Below are 21337 nucleotides of genomic sequence, written 5' to 3'. Positions count from 1 at the left end.
TTGATTGTCAAATTTATAATTAGTTATTGATAATAATATATAAGAGATATAAAGTAGGTGAAAAAAATGAGAGATAGAAAAAATGAAAGAGAGGAAGAGAGAGTTCTTTCATTTTATTTGGAGAAAAAGATTTAATTTTAATTATAATAAGAGAGTGATATGTGGTATATTTTAATTGTAAAATTAAAAATATATAATAAATATATAATATAGTTATATTTCAATTTTAATTTTAGTATTTTAATTTTGATTTTAGTTTAATTTGAATGTAATTAAAAAATATTATATTGCACATTTTAATTGTTAAATTTATAAGTAATCATTAATAATGATATATAAGAAAAATAAAGTAGATGAAAGAATGAGAGAAATAGAAAAAAAAAAAGAAGAAAAGAGAAAAAAAAAACTCTTTAATTTAAAAAAATTAATTTTAATTATAATAAAAAATTATATATGATATATTTTAGTTATAAAATTAATAATATATAATAAATTTGCAAAACTTAACGAATTTTTGACAGTTCTATCGGTTTCAAATGGTACAAAATCCTTTTCAATTTTTTATTTATTCTAAAAGTAATATAATTTCTTAAAAAATATAAAACCTATCATTATTTTAGATATCCTACGAGTTTCAAATTATTTGAATTACGCTAATTCTAATTATGCAATTTTATATTTTTTAGATCACTTGTTACAAGCTCAATTCAAAACGAAGAAAGAAAAAATAAAAATGTCTTATATTATACTAATTATCTTTTTTGATATTACCATCAAGAATAGTTAGCTTTTATAAGCCAATCCAGTAAAATACAACACATATCAATAATCTACAACTAATCTAATTCATCTATTAAATAATCAAAATTAAAGCAGACACATCCTCCAAGAAATAACTTTTTTGGTTCTACTGTACCTTATTTTGGCTCTAAATTTAACCTGCACATGTCAAAACAAGACTCTAAAACATAAAAGATAGACGAGTTAATACTCAAATTGGTTCTTAAAATTTGACCCTGACTCAATTTAGTCATCAAAGTTTCAATTGACTCTAATTGTATCATGAAATTTTGTTCCGCGCCTCAATTTGGCCCTTCCGTCGTTTTCTGTCACCGAAAAACTAACCTAACTATTTTAAATGACACCTGGCAGTCTCAAAACGACGCCATTTTACTGTTGGCACTGAAATCTTTAGAAACGACGTCATTCACCTTAGAAAGGGATTAAATGAAAATCCAAACATTAATCACTTCAACGGTGAAACCCAGTTGACCCTTTCTCTTCTTCCTCTTCCCCTCATTTTTCTTTCCGTCAGAGAAGCACCATGGATGTCGCAATAATGGAGTTTTGAAGCTTTTCTTACTTGTTTCTACTCCCATTGTGAAGATTAATTACTTAGGAGTCATCTTTTGAAAAACAGGTTAGTAACAAAATCGATGCTCTCAACTACCGTGCTATGTTTTTCTCACATGTTGGTTGTGGGTTGCTTTTCATTTTTTTTCACTCTACTTCATCAGTGAAACTTTGGGAGAATGTGGTTGATTATGGTTGTTGATGATGATAGAGTTTTTGTATGTTAGGGTTTAATTTTTTTGTATGTGTGTGGCTGTGATCAACTGAATCGTTCAATTCTTTGTCCGTTTGAGCAGTTTTTGATTCTTCATATTCTATTTTAAAATAACAATTTTACTCCTTTATATCCCATTTTAATTTAATTGTTGATTGGGTAATTTCTTGTAAAAATAAAGTATTTTTTGTGCTGAACATTGTCTGCATCAATGAACACACGACAATTTTGCTTTCATGTGTTTCTTTGTTCCTTCTTGTACTATTGTTTACAAGAGTGCTGATATAGTAGAAAGGGAGTACTACATTATGTAATGATCATAAGAAGAATATAATTTTGATAAAAGAATCCTACTTTTATACATGAACTTTAAAGGTGTGATTACTAGTTGGAATCTGCGAGGGAAGGATTAACTTGATGATTAAAGTGGAGTCTATTTTATTTCTCAAGAATCCTTCCCTTAAATTTTCTGCAAGAAGCTTGTGTTTATCCTAGTATGTGCTTCATTAACATTAGTTGACTTCAACTCTTTGCATATCAATTTGTTAAATGGAAGAATGTGCTCTTTTGGTAAAAATATTTGAAGAAGTTTGAGTAAATGAGAATTATACCGTATCTTTAACTTTCCTTCTTAATGTTCTAATTTGAATAGAGCTATCTGAGCTTTGGCTGCTGCTTCTCAACATTCTTCTCACCTCTTGGAGACACTCTTCGATTTGGGGAAATTGGAACTTCTAGGTTTTATTTAAAATTTTTAGGGGTTAAATTGATGCCTTCAAATATTTTGCTACGTCATCTAACTGCTAGGGTGCTAGGTGTCTACCAAAATTGCCAGGTCAGCTTTTCGGTGACGGAAAACGACGGAAGGGCCAAATTGAGACGCAGGACAAAATTTCAGGGTACAATTAGAGTCAATTAAAACCTTGAGGGCTAAATTGAGTCGGGGTCAAATTTCAGGGGCCAATTTGAGTATTAACTCAAGATAGACACTTAAATCTAGATTCTTAGCACCTACGATATAAGGATGGCAAAATAATTTTGCACCTATGGATATCCGTGACAAATCTAATAAAGACCTGTAAAATCTCTATGGAGGCGGAACTCGCTGGCACAAATAAATAGGAATGGGGACGGAAATTGAAGTACCCACTTCATAGAGCTTTATAAAATTTTTGCGAGGGAGAATTTACTTAAATGCTGTTATATATTTTTATTTTAATTTGTATTGCTAGAGTATAATTAGGATTTGTTTGGTATTTTGGATTTTGGACGAGTAGGTGGAGTTCTGGGGATGGAATGGTAGGAACCAGTCTTGGTCTGGATCCAGAGGAAGAGAGCGGAGACTTCACGATCTTCCGAGTTACTGCGTTGTGAGGGGGTGCCACATGCAATGACACTATGACGCTTAAGTCAGAGAAGGTACAAATGACAATGAGAGTAATGGAATAGTGACGTACCGTGGAGGAGGGGTAGGGCCCTCCCCATATATACCCTGTTAGTAGGGCGGGTCCACAGGATTGGTGCCTTTCTTGAAAATTTCCTTTCCTAGCTGTCAAGTAACTGGCTGCTAGAGGATAGGTGTCCGAGTCGTGGTCCGGACGCGCGACACCCGTCAAACCGGTCTCTCGGGTCGGGTAGTCCTATACACTGGGTCGGATTAGGCAAGGTGCCAGTTGGGCTGGGTCGTAATAGTGCCTCCAACGCACCAGCTAATGTTGTGAGCAACTTTGGCGGTGCATTCCCTGGCTTCCGGTAGCTTCGTCGCTTGATCGGTTAGTTGTTGGTTGTAGTAGGGGCGTGCCCCCTACAAGCGAGTAGGGGTGGCAAACGGGACTAAACCCGTCGGACCGGCCCGTGTAACCCGCCAAAAAGGCGGGCTGGGCTGGAAAATTGGAACCGCCAAGTAGTAAAAGTCCGTCTAACCCGCACCGCTTAAACTGCGGGCTTTGGCGGGGCGGGCGAGCTTCTCCGCCGGGCTTAGCATTTTTTTGGCAAGGGGTATTTTTACAATTTTTTTGCCAAAACCCAACTTCCCCCAACCCAACTTACAAGAGAATGAAGATGAAAATTGAGTGTTTTGGATTATGATTATTTTGTTTTAGAGACAATATTTATAATTATGTTTTGGATTATGTTTATTTTGCTTTGGGAATAATATTTATAATTATGTTTTGGATGAAAACTTAGTTTATAATTATGTTTATTAGGTATTTATAATTACAAAGACTTTAATGTTTGTGAATATAAAAATTATAATTTGTTTATACTTTTAGAAATTATAATAGTTAAAAGTAAAAAATAGAAGAGATTTTTTTATGCCTTAATATATATAATTTAATAGTCAAAAGTAAAAAAAATGAGAAAATTTGGCGGGCTTAGCCCGCCGGCCCATTGTTAGGCGGGGCAGGGCGGAGCGGGGCGGGGCGGGCGCAAGTGAGGCTCGTCGCTTTGAAGGGATGCCTTTTGTCGTCTCGTTCTTCGCACCGAGCATTTAATGCTCTTAATGGTTGATTTGAACCTGCGTGAAAAAACTACTTTGCCCCTATATTTCGCGCTTCTAGGAGGCAGTTTTCCTTTCAATTTTCATTTTTCCATTATCATCGCGTCTCTCTTCGTCTTTCTTCCTCCCCTCCAGACCTCTTTGCTGTGGATAACCTGTTTCGTTCAAATCTTCCCAAGGTTTTTCAGCATCCTTCGATCGTTACTGACATCTTGGTTAGTTCCTTTTTCATTCTCTTATTATGGTTAGTTTAATCTTGTTGTTATGCCACTCATTCTTCTATTTCGATTTTGCATGTGCACTGTTCCTTTGGTTGAATTGCATGCTTGATTGCATCTGTGTTAAGTAGATGGATAGGGAGGGGGTAACCATTCTAGATTTTTGGTGTTTAGGTTTCGGTTTAACTGTAGATTTGGTGTTTTAGGTTCGACTGTAGATTTTGGTTAGAAAAATTGTAGTCTCTGGTGTTAGTACTGGCTTTTTGACCGACTGACTTTGAGTGGTCCCCCCACTATAGGTATGGCCCAGCATCCGGTCGCGCGGGTTCTCGTCGTGAGAGCACCCTATGATCGATTTGCCTAGGTGACCTCAGACGTGAAGGATACCTCCAACCAGATGACATTAGAGGAACTTACAGAGTTCCGACAAGTCAACTACCTATGCGGGGGAGGCCCCGAAGAAGACAACTATGAAGTTTTCGTTCCTGCCGACCACGAACGGATATTCCACATAAACTTGAACACTCCTCGGATCGCCGATTGGATCTGGGTGTACAAAGCGATGTTCACCAACTTGGGCATTCGCATACCCTTCTCCCCTTTTCAGATGGCACTGCTGAACCGTTGTGATGTAGCGCCGTCCCAACTGCATCCGAACAGCAGGGCCTCTATCCGCTATTTTGAGATGGTTTGTGAATACTTAGAGTTAACGACCTTCGTTGAGGTCTTCTTGTTTCTCTTTATCTTAAAGAACCCTTCCAAAGAAAGGAGGGCCAAGAAAGGCTTCATGTCCTTCCAAGCAGCCCAAGGTCAAAGAGTCTTCGGCTTGATCGAGGATTCTTACCATGGTTTCAAGGATAAGTACTTTAAGGTTCGCCCTATTGAAGGTCGGCATCCCTTTTGGCTGACCTTGGAGGGGGAACGTAGCATCCCGACCTATTTTCGGTTGTCGTGTGCAGGGTCGTTAAACGAGACAGATCATCAGGATTGGACATATGTTAGAAGTTTGTTTGAACTCGAGAATCTTCATATTCTTTCTACGTCAAATTTCTGTGCTATTTTTTCTCTATCTACACTTCACTTGTGGCATTGCCATCTTGCCCACAGCTCCTTCGAAAAATTACATCATCTTATATCTAAAAGTATTTTAAGTCAAATTAATCATGAGTCTTTTGATTGCATTTCTTGTCAAACTACAAAACAACGGGCATTATCCTTTCTTAATAATCCATCTCTTACTTGCTCTCCTTTTGATCTTATTAACTCTGATGTTTGGGCCCCGCTTCCACCGCTTCTATGGGAGGGGCTCGATAATTTGTAGTATTTATTGATGATTATTTATATTTTACTTGGATTTATTTGATGACTAGTCATCATGAGTTGCGTCAACTTTATATTAACTTTGCTACTATGATTAAAACTCAATTTTTCAAGGACATTAAAGTCTTCTGATGCGATAATGCTATGGAATATCGTGACTCCAAAATTTTAAATTTTCTCGCTGAACAGGTTAATTTGTCTGAGTTTTCTTGTCCTGGTACCTCTCAACAAAATGGAAGAGTTGAACGCAAATACCGGGTCACATTCCTGACTCTGTTCGTGCTATGCTTATTTCTTTTTCGTGTCCTGAGCGTACTTGGGGTGAAGCTATTCTCACTATTGTCCATGCTATCAATAAACTTCTTTTTTCTATCCTCGGTAACACTACTCCCTTTGAGCGTCTTTATCATACCTCTCTAGATTATAGCTTGCTTCGTATTTTTTGTTGTGTCTGTTTTGTCCTTCTTCAGCCTCATGAGCATAATAAATTTGAACCTCTGGTTTGCGTGTGTTTTTTTTTTGTTATAGCACTGAACACAGGGATTATCACTGTTAGAATCCTATCTCTCGACATATTCGTATATTTTGTCATGTTCTATTCTGAGAGCATCACACGATCTCTAGTTTTTTCTCTTTTGAGTCCATTTCTTCTACTCAGTCACTGTTTTTCAATAATCTATATGTTGAACTTTTTCCTAGTGATGATACTACATGTTCTATCTCTAGTCAACCTCTCGAGCCTCCTACACTTTTGCCTTCTCTATCTCCCGATGATTCTAGACCAGACGATAACCCTACTTCTGCTATCATGCCTCCTTCCTCCACTCATTCTTCTAGGGTAAGAAATTTACCTCCTCATATTTTTTATTTTCATTGTTTTTTTACTATTCTTCATCACCATAAACCTAAGTTATTCCAAGAAGCCTCCACAAATCCAAATTGGCAGCAAACAGTGTAGAAAGAAATCCAGGCACTTGAAGAAGCACACACTTGAGATTTGGCTAATCCTCCTTTTGATCAAGAAGTTGTGGGTAGTAGATGCGTATACAAGATGAAGACTCGCTCTTATGGTTCTATTGACCGTTATAAGGCGCGATTAGTTGTTCAAGGATGTTTGCAAGAATATGGTATTGATTATGAAGAGACTTTTGCTCCTGTTGCTCATCTCACATCTGTTTGCGCTCTCCTTGCCATTGCTATGGTAAAAAAATAGGTTCTCAATCAGATGGATGTGAAGAATGCATTTCTTAATAGGATTTGAAGAAGAAGGTTTATATGAAACCACCCCCAAGATATCTTTGTCCTTCTAGCAAAGTCTGTCTCTTTCCTAAGGCATTTTATGGTCTTAAGCATGCTCTCCGTGAATAGTTTGAAAAGTTCAGTACTACTATATGCAATCTCGGTTTCACTTGCAGCCCTTATGAGAATACTCTTTTTATTTGTAAAAGTGAACGTGAAGTTGTTCTTCTACTTTTGTATGTCGATGACATGATCATTACCGAAGATGGTGTTGATGACATACTCTCAAGTTAAGTATGCTTTTGATTTTCTTGCTCGAACCGGAATTATAGATAGTCGCATTGAGTCTATTTCTTTTGAGCCTAATGTTCGGTTTACTCCTATGGATAACATTATTTTGGATAACCCTACTCTTTATCGACAATTAGTTGGAGGTCTCGTCTGACTATCACATGACCAAACATCGCCTATCCAGTTCATGTTCTTAGCCAGTTCTTGTCAGCTCCTCGTAGTACTCACTATGCAGCAGTTCTTCACATTCTTCGCTACATCAAAGACAATTTGTTTCATAGCCTTTATTTTTCTGTCCATTCATCTTTAACCTTTCAAGTGTACTCTGATGCTGATTGGGCTAGTGATTCCACTGATCGTTGTTCTACTACTGGTTATTACCTGTTTCTTAGTGACTCTCTCATTTCCTGGTGAGCCAAGAAGCAAAAGTTCACTGCTCGATCAAGCACCGAAGCTAAATTCCATGCTCTCGTTGACACTACTGCTAAGATTGTCTTGATTTGTTGGCTTCTCGAAGACTTGGGTGCTCTTTAGTCGTCTCTAACTGATGTTTTTTATGACAACAACGGTGCTATTTAGATTGTCTATAATGATCTTTTTTATGAACGTACTAAACACATTGAAATTGATTGTCACTTTATCCAACAATGTCTCCTTATTGATGTTATTCGTCTTATAGCTGTTGGGACTCTGGATGGTATCCTTAGCTCAAGATGGTATCCTTAACTCCCACTTGATTTTGAAGGGGAGATGTTAAAGTATAATTAGGATCAATTAAAATCAGTTAGTATCAATTATATTTATTTAACATATCTATATATACCCTTGTATATTATATTATTTCAACACACTCAATAATACACAATAGTACTTATATATACCCTGAGATTGGCGTTTTGCACTAAAATCATTCCTGAGATTCCAATTACACCAATTACGTCCCTGAGATTGAAAAAAATGCACCATATTAGTCCCTAACCTATTTTTCATTAACGACGTGATGACATGGCATGATGACGTGGACTGTAAGTGACACGTGTCACTTCATGATTTGGCTACGTGTAATGATATGATGATGTGGTGACCAGTGACATGTGGCATGCTGACGTGGATGGTTGTGCCACGTGTCACAATGTTATTTGGCCACGTGTCGCAACAGTATTCGTTCACGTGTCATCCATTATGCCATCGTTTTATATGCACCAAATTAGTCTCTCACTTTGCATTAAGTGACTCATCTTAGTCCTTGAAATTGAATGTCGTGCACCAAACTAGTCCCTTCACCAATTTTTTCTCTTTTTTTTTAAATTTAAAATTTTAATATCTTGGATACACTAATTTCAATTCTATTTTTTCATATTTCGTTTAAATACAAGTGCTTTTATAAAAATTTTTAAGATTTTAGTTTTAATTATTTAATTTTGTTAATAATTTAACATTGGTAAATTTTGTAATATATAAGTATGTTTTTATAAAAAAATAATTATATGATTGATTAGACACATTTTTTTCATAAAAAAACATGTGTTTTTAACAAGAAATTAATAATCTAAATAAATATTTTTTTCTTATGAAATACACGTTTTCGTTATGTATAAATGAGCTAGATTGAAGGAACTTCAAGCACCCTCACTACCACCTTTGACCTCTGCAGTCTAGACGAAAGAAGTCGGAGATGGTAATGAGGGAAGTTTGAAATGCCTTCACGTCAACTCCAAGATGGCGACTATTAGAGGTATCCGCAAGAAAAAAAATATTTTATAAAAGTACTGAAAGAGGTTGGAGATGGTAGTGAAGGTGTTTGAAAAGCCTTCACGTCAACTCCAAGTCGGTGATTAGGGTATTCACAAGAGAAAAAAATATTTTATAAAAACACTTTATTTGAAGAACATGTGAAAAAATAGAATTGAAATTAATGCATTCAAAAATATTGAGAATTTTGAATTTATAGAAAAAAATAAGAAAAAACTGGTGAAGGGACTAGTTTGGTGCACGACATTCAATTTCAGGGACTAAAATGAGTCACTTAATGCAAAGTGAGGGATTAATTTGGTGCATATACAACGATGGCATAATGGATGACATGTGGACGAATACTGTTGCAACACGTGACAAAATCGGACACATGGCCAAATAACATTATGACACGTGGCATAACTATCCACGTCAGCATGCCACATGTCATGGTCACCACGTCATCATATCATTACACGTGGCCAAATCATGAATTGACACGTGTCACTTACAGTCCACGTCATCATACCATGTCATCACGTCATTAATGAAAAATAGGTCAGGGACTAATATGGTGCATTTTTTAATCTCAAGAACGTAATTGGTGCAATTAGAATCTCAGCGACGATTTTAGAACAAAACGCCAATCTCAGGGACCATTTTGGAGTTTAATTCCTCTTTTGTTTCTAACATATATGTTACAAATTTTGTGTATATATTGATTATGTTAAATTTTTATTTTGATTGTGTTTAATTTAATACATTTTATTGAATTGTATTAGATTTTATTATAATTATGTAAATTTTAATTTTTTTTAATTTAATATCTACTAACAAGTCTCTTTTGCGTTGCTACCAAGACGGATAAAATCTAACTATCAACAAGCATCACAAAAAAACACCACTTTCAAGACAAAAGAAAAATAACATATATCCATATATTGTCTCACCATCTTTAATAGATGCAATTTTTAGTTTTACTAATTTTTAAGATAAAATATGATGTCTCACTGTTATGACTAGCATGTGATATTATATATGACCAATCATATTACATGAACATTTAAAAATCATTGTTTTTAGTGTAAGTAAATTGCGGCACAGGTTTAAATTTTGTAAATTAGCAAGCAAATTACAACATTTTTGGAGGGATTTATTTTTGGCCCAAATAAGAGTAAATCATATATACCAAAAGAAGAGAACTTAAAACGAAATGTAAACCCTCCTTATCTCCTGCGATTTAAGCTCAAATTTTACAGAAATAAATGAGCTTAAATCACACTAGTAGTGCGAGTTAAGAACAAATGGCGAGACTTCTCAAGAATCAATGTGATTTATTGCGAAAATAATTGAAATAAGTTTCAATGTAGTCTCTGAAATTGCACTCGAGTCTCATAGTAGTCTTTGAATTTAAAAGTTCCTCAGAGTCATTCCCAAACTTGCACTCCAGGACTCAAAGTAGTCCTTCCGGTAATTTCAGCACACATGGCGCAACCGGAAAGATTAGCTAGCAGCGTTGGTGACACGGGAGACTCACAACGGCTAGCTGATGTGGCAGAATAAACTCTTCCGACTCAATTTGGTCCCTCAGGTGAAATTAAAACCCTAATCCCCTTTTTTGAAGGCCACATTGTTCACTCTGCTGTCTCTTCATCGGTGTTGTGTTCTTCTGTTCTCCCTCTCTGAAGCCCGAAGGTTATGGCTAGCACGAGCAATGCAGCTGGGAGCTCGAACAACCCACGATCGTTTGGAAGCATCATGAGGAGAATGAACAGAAACAGAGAAGCTCGTTTATATTACTCTAACTTATGTATGCAAGAATCCTTTATGATCACACACTCAGTTTAACTAAACAGTATTACATATTACATTCAAATTAACTAAACCAACCCAATACAAAGAAAGGCAATTAGGTAAATCAATCAAATTCAGAATCCATTATCAGAATTACAAAAAATTTCAACTCCCAAAAGATCTTTACTTCTACTGTGATCATGCAAACTCTGTTTAACAAATTCATTGATCAGAGTCATTGTCCTGAAACACATTAACAGTTTGGAAACTCCTCCACTAAGAGCAGTAAATCCTAACACATAAAGAACACATTTTCATATCATCAAAACACAAGAAACACTTCTACTCTACAATTTTCTTGTCCAAACCACTACGAAAGCCAGTAATGATCAAACCCTAGCACAGAGAACAGAACAGAAGCGTTCATACCCACCAATTACAATCGAAAAAAATGGCCTGAACTTTTGTGAATATTAGATTAACAACAATATCAAAAAACAGAGGAACCACATTTTTTTTTCATTTTTGGCTTACCTCTTTCAGAGAAACCAGGCTTCCCATGATTTTTTTTTTCATTTTTGGCAAACGAGCTTCTCTGTTTCTGTTCATTCTCCTCATGATGCTTCCAAACGATCGTGGGTTGTTCGAGCTCCCAGCTGCATTGCTCGTGCTAGCCATAACCTTCGAGCTTCAGAGAGGGAGAACAGAAGAACACAGCACCGACGAGGAGACAGCAGAGTGAACAATGTGGCCTTCAAAAAAGGGGATTAGGGTTTTAACTTCACCTAAGGGACCAAATTGAGTCGGAAGAGTTTACTCTGCCACATCAGCTAGCCGTTGTGAGTCCCACGTGTCACCAACGCTGCCAGCTAAACTTTTCGGTTGCACCACGTGTGCTGAAATTGCCGGAAGGACCACTTTGAGTCCCGGAGTGCAAGTTCGAGAATGACTCTGAGAAACTTTTAAGTTCAGGGACTACTATGAGACTCGAGTACAACTTCAGAGACTACATTGAGACTTATCTCAAAAATAATTAGTATGACAAATTATTCTGTCAAAGCCCATGTTAAGTAGACAAAATAAATATAAGTCAAGTAAACATTCTCACGAATAAATAATCTATTAATTGATTATTATTATTATTATTATTATTATTATTTTAAACTTACATGTTTATACTCTCAGAATTTGGTGGGTGTTGCAGGTTTTTGTAAGGTTTATAGAATTTTTTATACGACTTTGCATGATTGTGAAAGTTAATTAGTATATGAATAGGCTGTCGGTGATGTGATGTTGGAACGGTGGGAGGCAAAGTGGTAGCTCAAAGATTAATGTAAACAATAAGCATTAGACATTTTATAACGCTTGGGGAAAAATTCAGTATCTCCAATTCTTCATTCTATGTACCCAGGCCCAGGACCAGACGGACATCGATCTATGTGTCCTACACGTAATAATGTAGTTATATAATTTAGAGTATTAAGTTCGATTTTGATCTCTAACATAGAAGTCAAAAATTTATTTTATTTTTGGCCTTTTTTTTGTTATAAAATGATTTTGAAGGTTTCATTTTATTTTAAAATTATCTTTTTTTATCAAATTTTTATTTTTTATTCCAAAAATATCTCTAATTATAAAAAAAAGAAAAACGTTGAATAAGGAAAAAACGGAGAAGGGAGAAGGCATTCGCGGGGGATGGGGGAGGGATCTTGCCACTTCAATCCGTCGTCGTTGTTCGTCGTCGTTCGGTGGTTGAATTTCGCCGCTGCTCCTCTACGTTCGGCGGAGATGCTTGATGGCGGTGGGTTCTGGTTCGAGACAATAACAGGGAAGGCTTCGGTGGTGAGTCGAGGGAGGAGAAGAGGTCGCATTGTGACGGTGGCGCTAGGACAGCGCAAAGAGAGAAGAAGAAAATGGTTGCGGCGCTGTGATGGCTGTGATGGCGGTTTTGGGTGGCTCACCGGCTTCTATTTCTGCTTCCATTATGCTTTTGCTTCTATTATGTTATTGATTTTTTTATTATTATTGCTTCTGGTTGCTTCTACTTTTGATTGATTATATTGTTTCATTGTTATTGTTGTTGTTCTGCTCCTGCTTCTATTTCTGCTCCTGCTCCTGTTTCTTTTTTATTCCATTGTTGATTCACTGTTGTTGTTGTTGTCCTGCTCCTACTTCTACTTGATTATATTGTTGATTCATTGTTGTTGTTGCTTCTAGTTATGTTTCTGCTTGTTCTTGTGCTTCTGCTTGTGCTTGTGCTTGATTTTAGGGAAGAAGGGAAAGGGGCATTTTGGTCCGAAGGACGGTTTTAAAATTAAGTTAAACTTTCGGGGCCATTTTGTAGCGAAACAAAGGCCAGAGACGAAATAAATTTTCGGCCTCTACGTTAGAGACCAAAATCATACTTAACCCCAATTTATAAGTTTTTCATATGGTTTTATTTAATGTTTTTTAAGTGAGAACAACAAGAATATATGTGTTTCGGAGGTTATTTGAAATAGTAATTTAGGTCCGAATATGAGGTCCAACTCCCTTTAGAAGTTGTGTCCGGCGTCTTCAGAGAGAAGGAAGCCTCGCCGCGCCTGGCCATCGCCATCACGACTCACCATCGCCCTCGCAGCGCCGCGATTCACCGTCGCCCTTGCAGCGCTGCAACTCCCCCTCGCCAGCGCCACGACTCGCCCTTACTTTCGATTCGGCTTCTTCTTATGATTTTGCTTTCGATTCTGCTTTTCCTTCTGCGTTTGCTTCGGCTTCTGTTTATGATTCGGTTTTTGCTTCTGCATCTGATTTTACTTCTGTTTCTGCGTCTGCTTCTATTATTTTTCTGATTTCATTATTGTTATGTGTTGATTTTTTTTGTTGAATTTGATATTGTTGTTTCTGAATTTGAATAATGTGTTATTGTTGGTGTTGAATATTGTATTCTTGAATCTGACTATTGATATTTGGTGGGAGTAAGGGAGATGACGGTGGTGGTAAAGGTGGTAGTGGTGGAGGGTATTTTTATCTGTAAAAAGTCAAAAGGACGATTTTAATACCAAAAAATAATGTTGGGGACGATTTTAAATCCTAAATAACGCTGGAAACGAATTTGATTTTGATACTAGACCTTAGAGACCAAAACAATACTTATTCCTATAATTTATAAGTTTTGCATATGGTTTTATTTAATGTTTTTTTAAGTGAGAACAACTAGAATATATGTGTTTCGGAGGTTATTTGAAACAGTAATTTAGGTCTGAATGTGAGGTCCAACTCCCTTTAGGAGTTGTGTCCGGCGTCTTCTAATGCTAAGGTGCTGTCGTCCGACATTTGGGTGAAGGAGGTGGGGGTGGTACCTGCAAGAGATTCTGATATTTAAGTTAGCAAAAATTTTAGGCAGGTTTTTAGTTGATTGGAGTTCGAAGAATACCTAAGAGTGTCAAGGTATTTATTTATAAGTGTAGAGATGGAGTCAATAACCACCTTTTGAGTAGTTTCACATTTTTTTAGTATAAAAAAGGAGGTCTAATGCCCCCAAAAGATAAAACCAGGAATTTACAACTCAGAAACTAAACGGGGACTATTTACCCCTCTTACATCATCAACTAAAAAGAGTTTTTATCCCTGTTGGAAGAAGATTAATAAAGTGATATCCAAATTTCATCTTCAAGCTTTCTGTTGTCAATTAATCCACACTATTGTTACCTTCTCTGTAAGTGTGTGTGATTTTGACGTCTTAATCATTCTGAAGCTATCTTTCAATTTTCCTTATGCTAGCATTAGGGTGTTTTTTTTTTTTTGACAAAATTTTATAAATGCTCATGGAGTCTGTTTTCAGTATCAAATGTCTAACTTCCAAATTCTAGGTTGTTCTCAACGCGTTACGAACTTTTCAAATTTTTGCTTGAAAAGTGGTACAGCATCCTAAATTCACCATGAACCCTGCCAGTCATCTTCCATGGCTATTTCCTAGCAGACCTCCACATCCTGCCCACCCTGGATTTCCATTCGATGACCCATCTGCCATGTGTACGTGCAATTTGGGATTCATGCAAATGATGCATACGCGCAAGGGATGCGTGCACACTGCTTGGGATTCATGCGTACGCATAAGGCATGCGTGCGCATGACCATGAGAAACTCCACATTTCATTTCTTCATAAATTCTCTACTTTTGCATGTTTTTTTTTTCACTTCTTCAAATCATACTTGTCTTTTAAGTCTGAAATCACTCTACAAACATATGAAGACATCGAATGAAATTAAAGTGAATTAAATTTAACAATTTAAGAGCCTAAAAAGCATATTTTTTAATCATTAAGCACAATTAGGAGAAATTTACAAAATTATGTTATTTCAATGAATAAACGTGAAAAAGTCGACAAATTTCACTCATTTAAAGTAGATAAAATACCATGAAATATGAACTTATCCGTGAGTTAATACTCAATTTAGTCCCTGAATTTGCATGTAAGTCTTAATTTAGTCTTTAAAACTACAATTGCATTTCTTTAATCCCAAAACTTTACAAACGTGATTCATATTAATCCTAAAAATTTTTGTAACACAAAAACGTGAAGCGTTGATATGGACAATCAAATATCATGCTAGAACTTATAAAACGATGTCATTTTGGTTTTGACGCTCAAATAGTTCAAAAATAACGCCAGATCACTTGTTTTAGAAAAAAAAAATTTAATAAATACATAATCACTTGTTTTAAAAAAAAAAGTTTTAATAAATACATAATCTAACGTGGTATCCAGTTATTCACCGGTTATTTACGTCAATGTTTTGTTAATATTTGTATGTTGAAAATAATCTCATATTCATAAAATTTAAAAACTAAATAGAAATAATTTAAATTTTAGAGATTAAATTAAAATTTGTATACAAATTAAAAGATCAAATTAAATATTGCACTTTGACACCAGATGTAAGAATAGAAGAATGAAATGATGACTGCAAGTATGGCGTGGCACATGCATTAAATATTGAAAATCTTGGTTAACAACCTGTAATAAATAGCCTCTCTCATGGGAAGGAGGCAAAACGACGCCGTGTTGCCACGTTGAAGGAAGCAGCACGTACATACATGTGTGGCTGCCCCGTGACTTTCATGTCACTCACGAGCTTTCCACATCTTCTTTTCATCCACTCACTCACTCCCTCACACTTCCTCATTTTCTTCGGTTAGTTATTATGTTTCATTTCCAGTTATATTTATCTTTTGCTTTATGTTTTTTCATAATCCATCTGCCTTCCCTATGTTTCTGTCACACAGATTCTAAATTTAAACCATGTTGAAGCAATCACCAAGCAGAAATCAAAGGACTAAAAGCTTCAAGGTAAAGCAGGGTTTTCAAATATTTACTTTGATTGTTGTTGCTATCTGGTTGATTTACCAACTCAAGCACTCGCATGATGATTCTCCTCGTCATGATGAAGTCGCAAAGCTTGGAAGAAAAGTTTTGAATCCGTACGAACTGATCGATGATACAGAAGAGAGCAAACCCCAAAGAGTTGAAGAGGAAGAACATGAGGAAGTAGAAGACCTCATTGACGAAGAAGATAAAGAGAAGGAGGACGAGATCCAAGATGAAGAAGAAATCATTGAAAAACAAAACTTGTTGCAAGGTCAAGGTCAAAGTCAAAGAGAAATAAACACAGGTGTTTAATGTTACCTGTGGAAAATGGAAATAGAATACTCTTCTTTTTCAAATTCATGGATTATTACTAAAACTGAACATGCTGTGCTTAACTCTAATAATTCTAGAAATGGATTAAATTCTAATTCTTTACTTCATTGACAAGGCAGTATTTGATTTTATCAGAATGATACATATATAGGGCACTGAAATGGATTAATATTCAGCTTTTGTATATGTAAATAATAACAAAATGGGACGAATGAGTTATAGCTCAAATGACATAGTCTCTTTGTACTCATTTAAGATGTTGCGGGTTATAGCTCAAATGACATAGTCTCTTTGTACTCATTTAAGATGTTGCGGGTTTGAGTCTTCCTATTTTATAAAAAAAAATAAAAAAAAAATCATAATATATAGAAATCATTTTCATGTTTAGTGCATGACAATGATTTATGTCATATTGTCCAAAGATATTTACTGAAATTTACTTTAATCTGTCAAGAACATGTTATTGGTAAAAAAGATGATAAATACTTAAAATTTTGTTTATTTTAGTATTTTTGGCTTTTTTTTGGAGACTATATTTTGGAAGAGTATAAGAAAAATATTATGTCCACATGTTATATGTTAGATATGGTAGTGATTTAGTGCGGCTGCTGTATTTATGGGATAAAATATGAATCTAATTTAAACTCTCTATATTTCTGTTTAAATGTATATTACTATTTAAGAGACTTAAATATTTTGATTGTATAACAACATAATGAAAATTTAGAAGATGCTGTAAATTATAAAATTCAAGTGCCTTGGTCAAAGTGGAGGAGTGTTTCAAATTTCTTATGCAACCAAAAAGATATATATTAACAAATTTTATCACACTAATATTAAATCAATTGTGTTAAATGTTTCGGTAGGTAATTTTTTTAACTTTTAATTTAAGAAAATTATAGCAGGTGTAATTTTCAAAATCAACTTATAATTTTTTAAAAATCTATTTAAGTACTTATAAATTTTTTTATCATTCTTCTTTTAAAATAAAAAAAATTAAACACAAAATAATTTATTTATAAATTATTTTTTAAAAGAATTTAATTAAATTATTTATTCACATTAGATGATAAGAACTAATGGCAAACACCAGCAAGATTAATATGTTTAGAATGTTAATTTTATCGTAATATATATTTGTTGACCAAAATAAAATCACAATATATAGTTGAATAATAATAAGTTTTCTAGCAAATAGACCGAAGATATTTGTTAACGCTGCTAAATTGCTTAACAAAGACTAATAGTTTGAATATTTACCATTTTAGTAACCTAAAGGTGTTTTAGAATTCTCTAGTCATTCACAATAACTATTATTATTATTATTATTATAAACAGAATATAGTAGAAACAATGACAATATTTATTTTCTGGTATATTTATATTGAACAATTATTGAAATTCCTTTGGTAAACCACGGGCTAAAGGCCGAAGGGAAAAAACGGTAGGAGCACGGTGCAGAGGGTGGGTTAGTGTTGGTTTTTGATATGGGCCTCAAATCGGTGTTTTCTATATTAAAATCAGCCCAATTGATTGCTCACAAAATGGTAAAGTAATACAACAAATTTGTATGGTGGGCCTCTTAGGCCCTGTCCAAAAACTATAAACCCATTGTGTGAACATTAAGCGAAGCTTGACCCAAAAAAACATTACACGAAGTACTTGGGTTGGAAGATTAAAATCATTGAATAGAGGATTTGCCTGATTTATTTGTGTCATTCTCAAGTCTTTTCAAAGTAAATAAACTCTTTCAATTAATTTATGATGCATTTTGTTGAGAGCAGCAGTAATTGTGAAACTACCTTTACTGCTCATAACTAACAATACATCAAAGAATTCAAAACAACCTTAAAAATCACATGATCTCACTTGACTTGTCTCTTTGCTCACTAATCCTTTCTAAGAATGCTTCAAGTGGACTCTCCCATGCGAATTCCATTGCAATAGCATCCACATAATCGATGTTCCTGTCAGTAAAATGAAGTTAAGAGGCAAATAATAAGCAAAAAGAATTAGCTCCAAAAGTAGCAATTAGTTCCTACAACTACAAGCAAGGTTATCCAGATCGAGTTTCTGAGTTTAGTTTTACCATTCAAGACTACCTATAATATCACAAAGTTTATGTGAATGTGAACTCTCGAGTTTGATAACCTTGACTACAAGTAAAATTTCAGTGGAAAAAGATAATGAAATTTATCATACCTGCAAAAAAGGCAACAGCAGACAGATTTTGAATCTGCATTGTTTGATAAATAAAGTATTCAGTCACAAAGTGACCAAGAGCATAGATAAATGATAAGAAAGTAGCCAGGTAAATGGGCTTATTGTCAAGGTTGAATGCACAGATATAGCAAAGTGTGCAGGTCAACAATGTCCAAGTTCCAAATGTGCGTCCATGAACTTCAGTCACTATAAAAATTTAACAAACTCTTATCAGTGCTCGGAGTTAAAAGCTAAAATAAGTGCAAAACAACTTAGAGATCATAATTACTTATTGAATTTCCTTTAGTTCAAGATCAACTTGAGAACAAACCATTGTCATTGCGCCTAGTAAAGACACTCAACCAAGCTTTAGAAGAATGGCAAGTACAATTAATTTCATTCCAATTCGGCATCCTGGTAAGTTTTCTTCATCCCCCTCTCTACATTGCTAAAAAATTGGAATATATAAATCATTCAGATACATTGATCCAAACATATACTAAAGGAGAACCGGAGGAAGTATACTTTTTCAGATTCACTGTTTTGACTGCGAAATCAAATTTGTTTACTTGTTTAGTCAAATTCCACCATATTGAAATTGGAAAAGAATCATTGTTTGCTTCTCTTGGTTAGAACAATTAAATTCCAACTTGCTCAAAAAAATCCATATTTTCTCATTTAGTAATGCAATGCAGGGATAGCATCAAGATTAGCATAACTATGAAATCTAAGTGCCTAGAAAACATCAAATCATATATGACTTGCGTGAATGCAAGTGTATTAGACTATGTATTTATAGAATAATCAATTAGTTAGTAATAACAATTAGGTGCTAGTTAGTTATCTTTTTTCTCTTGTTAATGTTTATATATATAAAATGTACTCCTTTGTACTCTTCCTCAAGTTCTGTATTAAAATTTTAAGAAATAGTATATAGAAATACATTATATATATGCATACATGTGCTAACAAGAGAAAGAAAAATAACTAACTAGCACCGAATTGTTATTACTAATTAATTGATCATTCTATAAATATATGTCTAATAAAGTGGCAGAATGAACAAATGGAACAGAAAAAAAATATCTCATTGTTTGTGAAGGTGAAAAAGTGGAAGAAAAACTGATGTTTGTTTGGATCTAGGTTCAATAAATTCAGAATATACACTACACAAAACTAGAAAGATCTCAATTCTATTCGAATTCATATACAAGCTTACAGTAGATCTCCTACATTCACTTCTTACACGATTCAGAGTAACAAAATCAAAATCAAAATATGTCTGAATCTCAAACACGCAAAAGGAACTACACAAGCATAAGCAGCTACATGAGGAACATGAATGCCTTCACATTTCAATGAATCCATAGAAATTAATTTAAGAGAGAGAGAGAGAGAGTTAGTTACTGGTGGTATTGGAGAAGACGCCGAGGTGGAGAGCCCAAATGTTGAAGAAACCGAACCAAACAGAGGCAAGTCGGAGAGTGCCAACTGCTAACAGCCACCATCCTAACGCCTTCATTTTCTAATTATAATTTCTATCGATGTTTGTGAAAGATGCAAGATTGTGAATTAGAAACGTTCGTTACTGTTGTCACTGGTTAGGAAATTAGGGATTAGGGTTCAAACATGAAGGGGAAGACTGGGGAGTGAGGAGTGTCGACATATTCCAATTTCAGGCTACTAATGTCAGATTAGTGAATACCCCGGCCCTGCTAATTATTTTGAAAGAACAACGAGATTTTTAACAAAAAATAAAAAAAAACACTTGATTCAGTTTTTAATTTTTTTATTTTAAAATTGGATAATTTTTATGTCAAAAAAAATAATATTAACTTTTTTTAGTAGAGAGACTAATTCGTCTCATAAAAATAAAGTTTAAGAATTAGATTAATTTTTTTCGTCAAAGATTTCATTCTTCTAAAATAATTGTCAATGACTATTTTAAATTTTTTTTAATGTCAGATTATATATATTATTTAAAATTTAAATACTCAAATTCGTTCTAATTATCTTAATTAAATATTTTAATATTTTTTATTTGATAAAATTTTAAAAATTATTCTTCAAATTATAATATCTTATCTAAAATCACTTAAAAAATAATTCGAGTATTTACCCCTTTTAAAATTATTAGAATTTATGAATATGAATAATCAAGACTATAGATTTATTAGATTTTAATATATTATTTATTTGTGCACCAAATTTTTTGATTTATTATGAATAATCAAGACTATAGTTACCGGCGGTGGTGTTAGAGAAAGAACTATTTTTTTTAATATTATAATAAAATATGTGTTATACTGTGTTATTTTTGTTATTGTAAAATTTTATATTACTATAAAACTTTTTTATTTTTAAAAAATATAAAATGTCACTTTTTTGTGTGTAAAAAATGATTTTTTATTTTCTGAATCACAAGACGGCAATCGCGTTTTTTGTTAAAAAAAAAAATTAAGCTTTTCAACACAAAATGGCATTGCCGTGTTGCTTCTTTTAATTGTTTTATTAAAATATAAAAAACCTATCAGTGCATATTAATAATTAATATAAATTAACTAAAATATAAATTAATCATAATTGAAACTTCTAATCTTTTATGTAAAAAAATTCTAAAAATAAACCCTAGTCATTAAATAATAATCAAGGCTAATATATTTCAATAAAATTTTAACACAAAAACCTAAATTACTAAAAGATATATGCTAACAACTATTAAATGAATAATTCAGTTTTTAAAAAAATAAAATAAGATAAAACTAAAATTATTAAATATTCTTTTAAA

General features: G+C 34.0%; 1 protein-coding gene and 1 long non-coding RNA gene across 3 annotated transcripts; one reads left to right on the top strand and one right to left on the bottom strand.

Annotated features, from left to right (window-relative positions):
• The first annotated feature begins 15737 nt into the window (after positions 1 to 15737).
• On the top strand, positions 15738 to 16314 carry LOC130946787 (uncharacterized). Its single transcript, XR_009072357.1, has 3 exons — positions 15738 to 15840; positions 15933 to 15996; positions 16097 to 16314. It is a non-coding gene; the product is annotated as an uncharacterized LOC130946787 (long non-coding RNA).
• A 1695-nt stretch (positions 16315 to 18009) lies between these two features.
• On the bottom strand, positions 18010 to 20254 carry LOC130945174 (ergosterol biosynthetic protein 28). 2 transcript variants are annotated; one of them, XM_057873873.1, is made up of 4 exons: positions 19957 to 20195; positions 18881 to 18997; positions 18550 to 18756; positions 18010 to 18314 (listed from the first exon to the last, which is right to left on the bottom strand). In XM_057873873.1, the coding sequence occupies exons 2-4, from the start codon at positions 18960 to 18962 to the stop codon at positions 18247 to 18249; spliced, it is 357 nt and encodes a 118-aa protein (XP_057729856.1). In that variant the 5' UTR covers positions 18963 to 18997; positions 19957 to 20195; the 3' UTR covers positions 18010 to 18246. The 2 variants fall into 2 exon arrangements, with proteins under 2 accessions (XP_057729856.1, XP_057729855.1); XM_057873872.1 differs by lacking the exon at positions 18881 to 18997 and having other exon boundaries at positions 19957 to 20254.
• Positions 20255 to 21337: the final 1083 nt, after the last annotated feature.

This window comes from Arachis stenosperma, chromosome 8 (assembly GCF_014773155.1).
Source record: "Arachis stenosperma cultivar V10309 chromosome 8, arast.V10309.gnm1.PFL2, whole genome shotgun sequence".
NCBI classification, from domain to species: Eukaryota; Viridiplantae; Streptophyta; class Magnoliopsida; order Fabales; family Fabaceae; genus Arachis; species Arachis stenosperma.
Note: the sequence above shows the minus strand (reverse complement) of the source record. Positions and strands in the feature narration are given on the sequence as shown.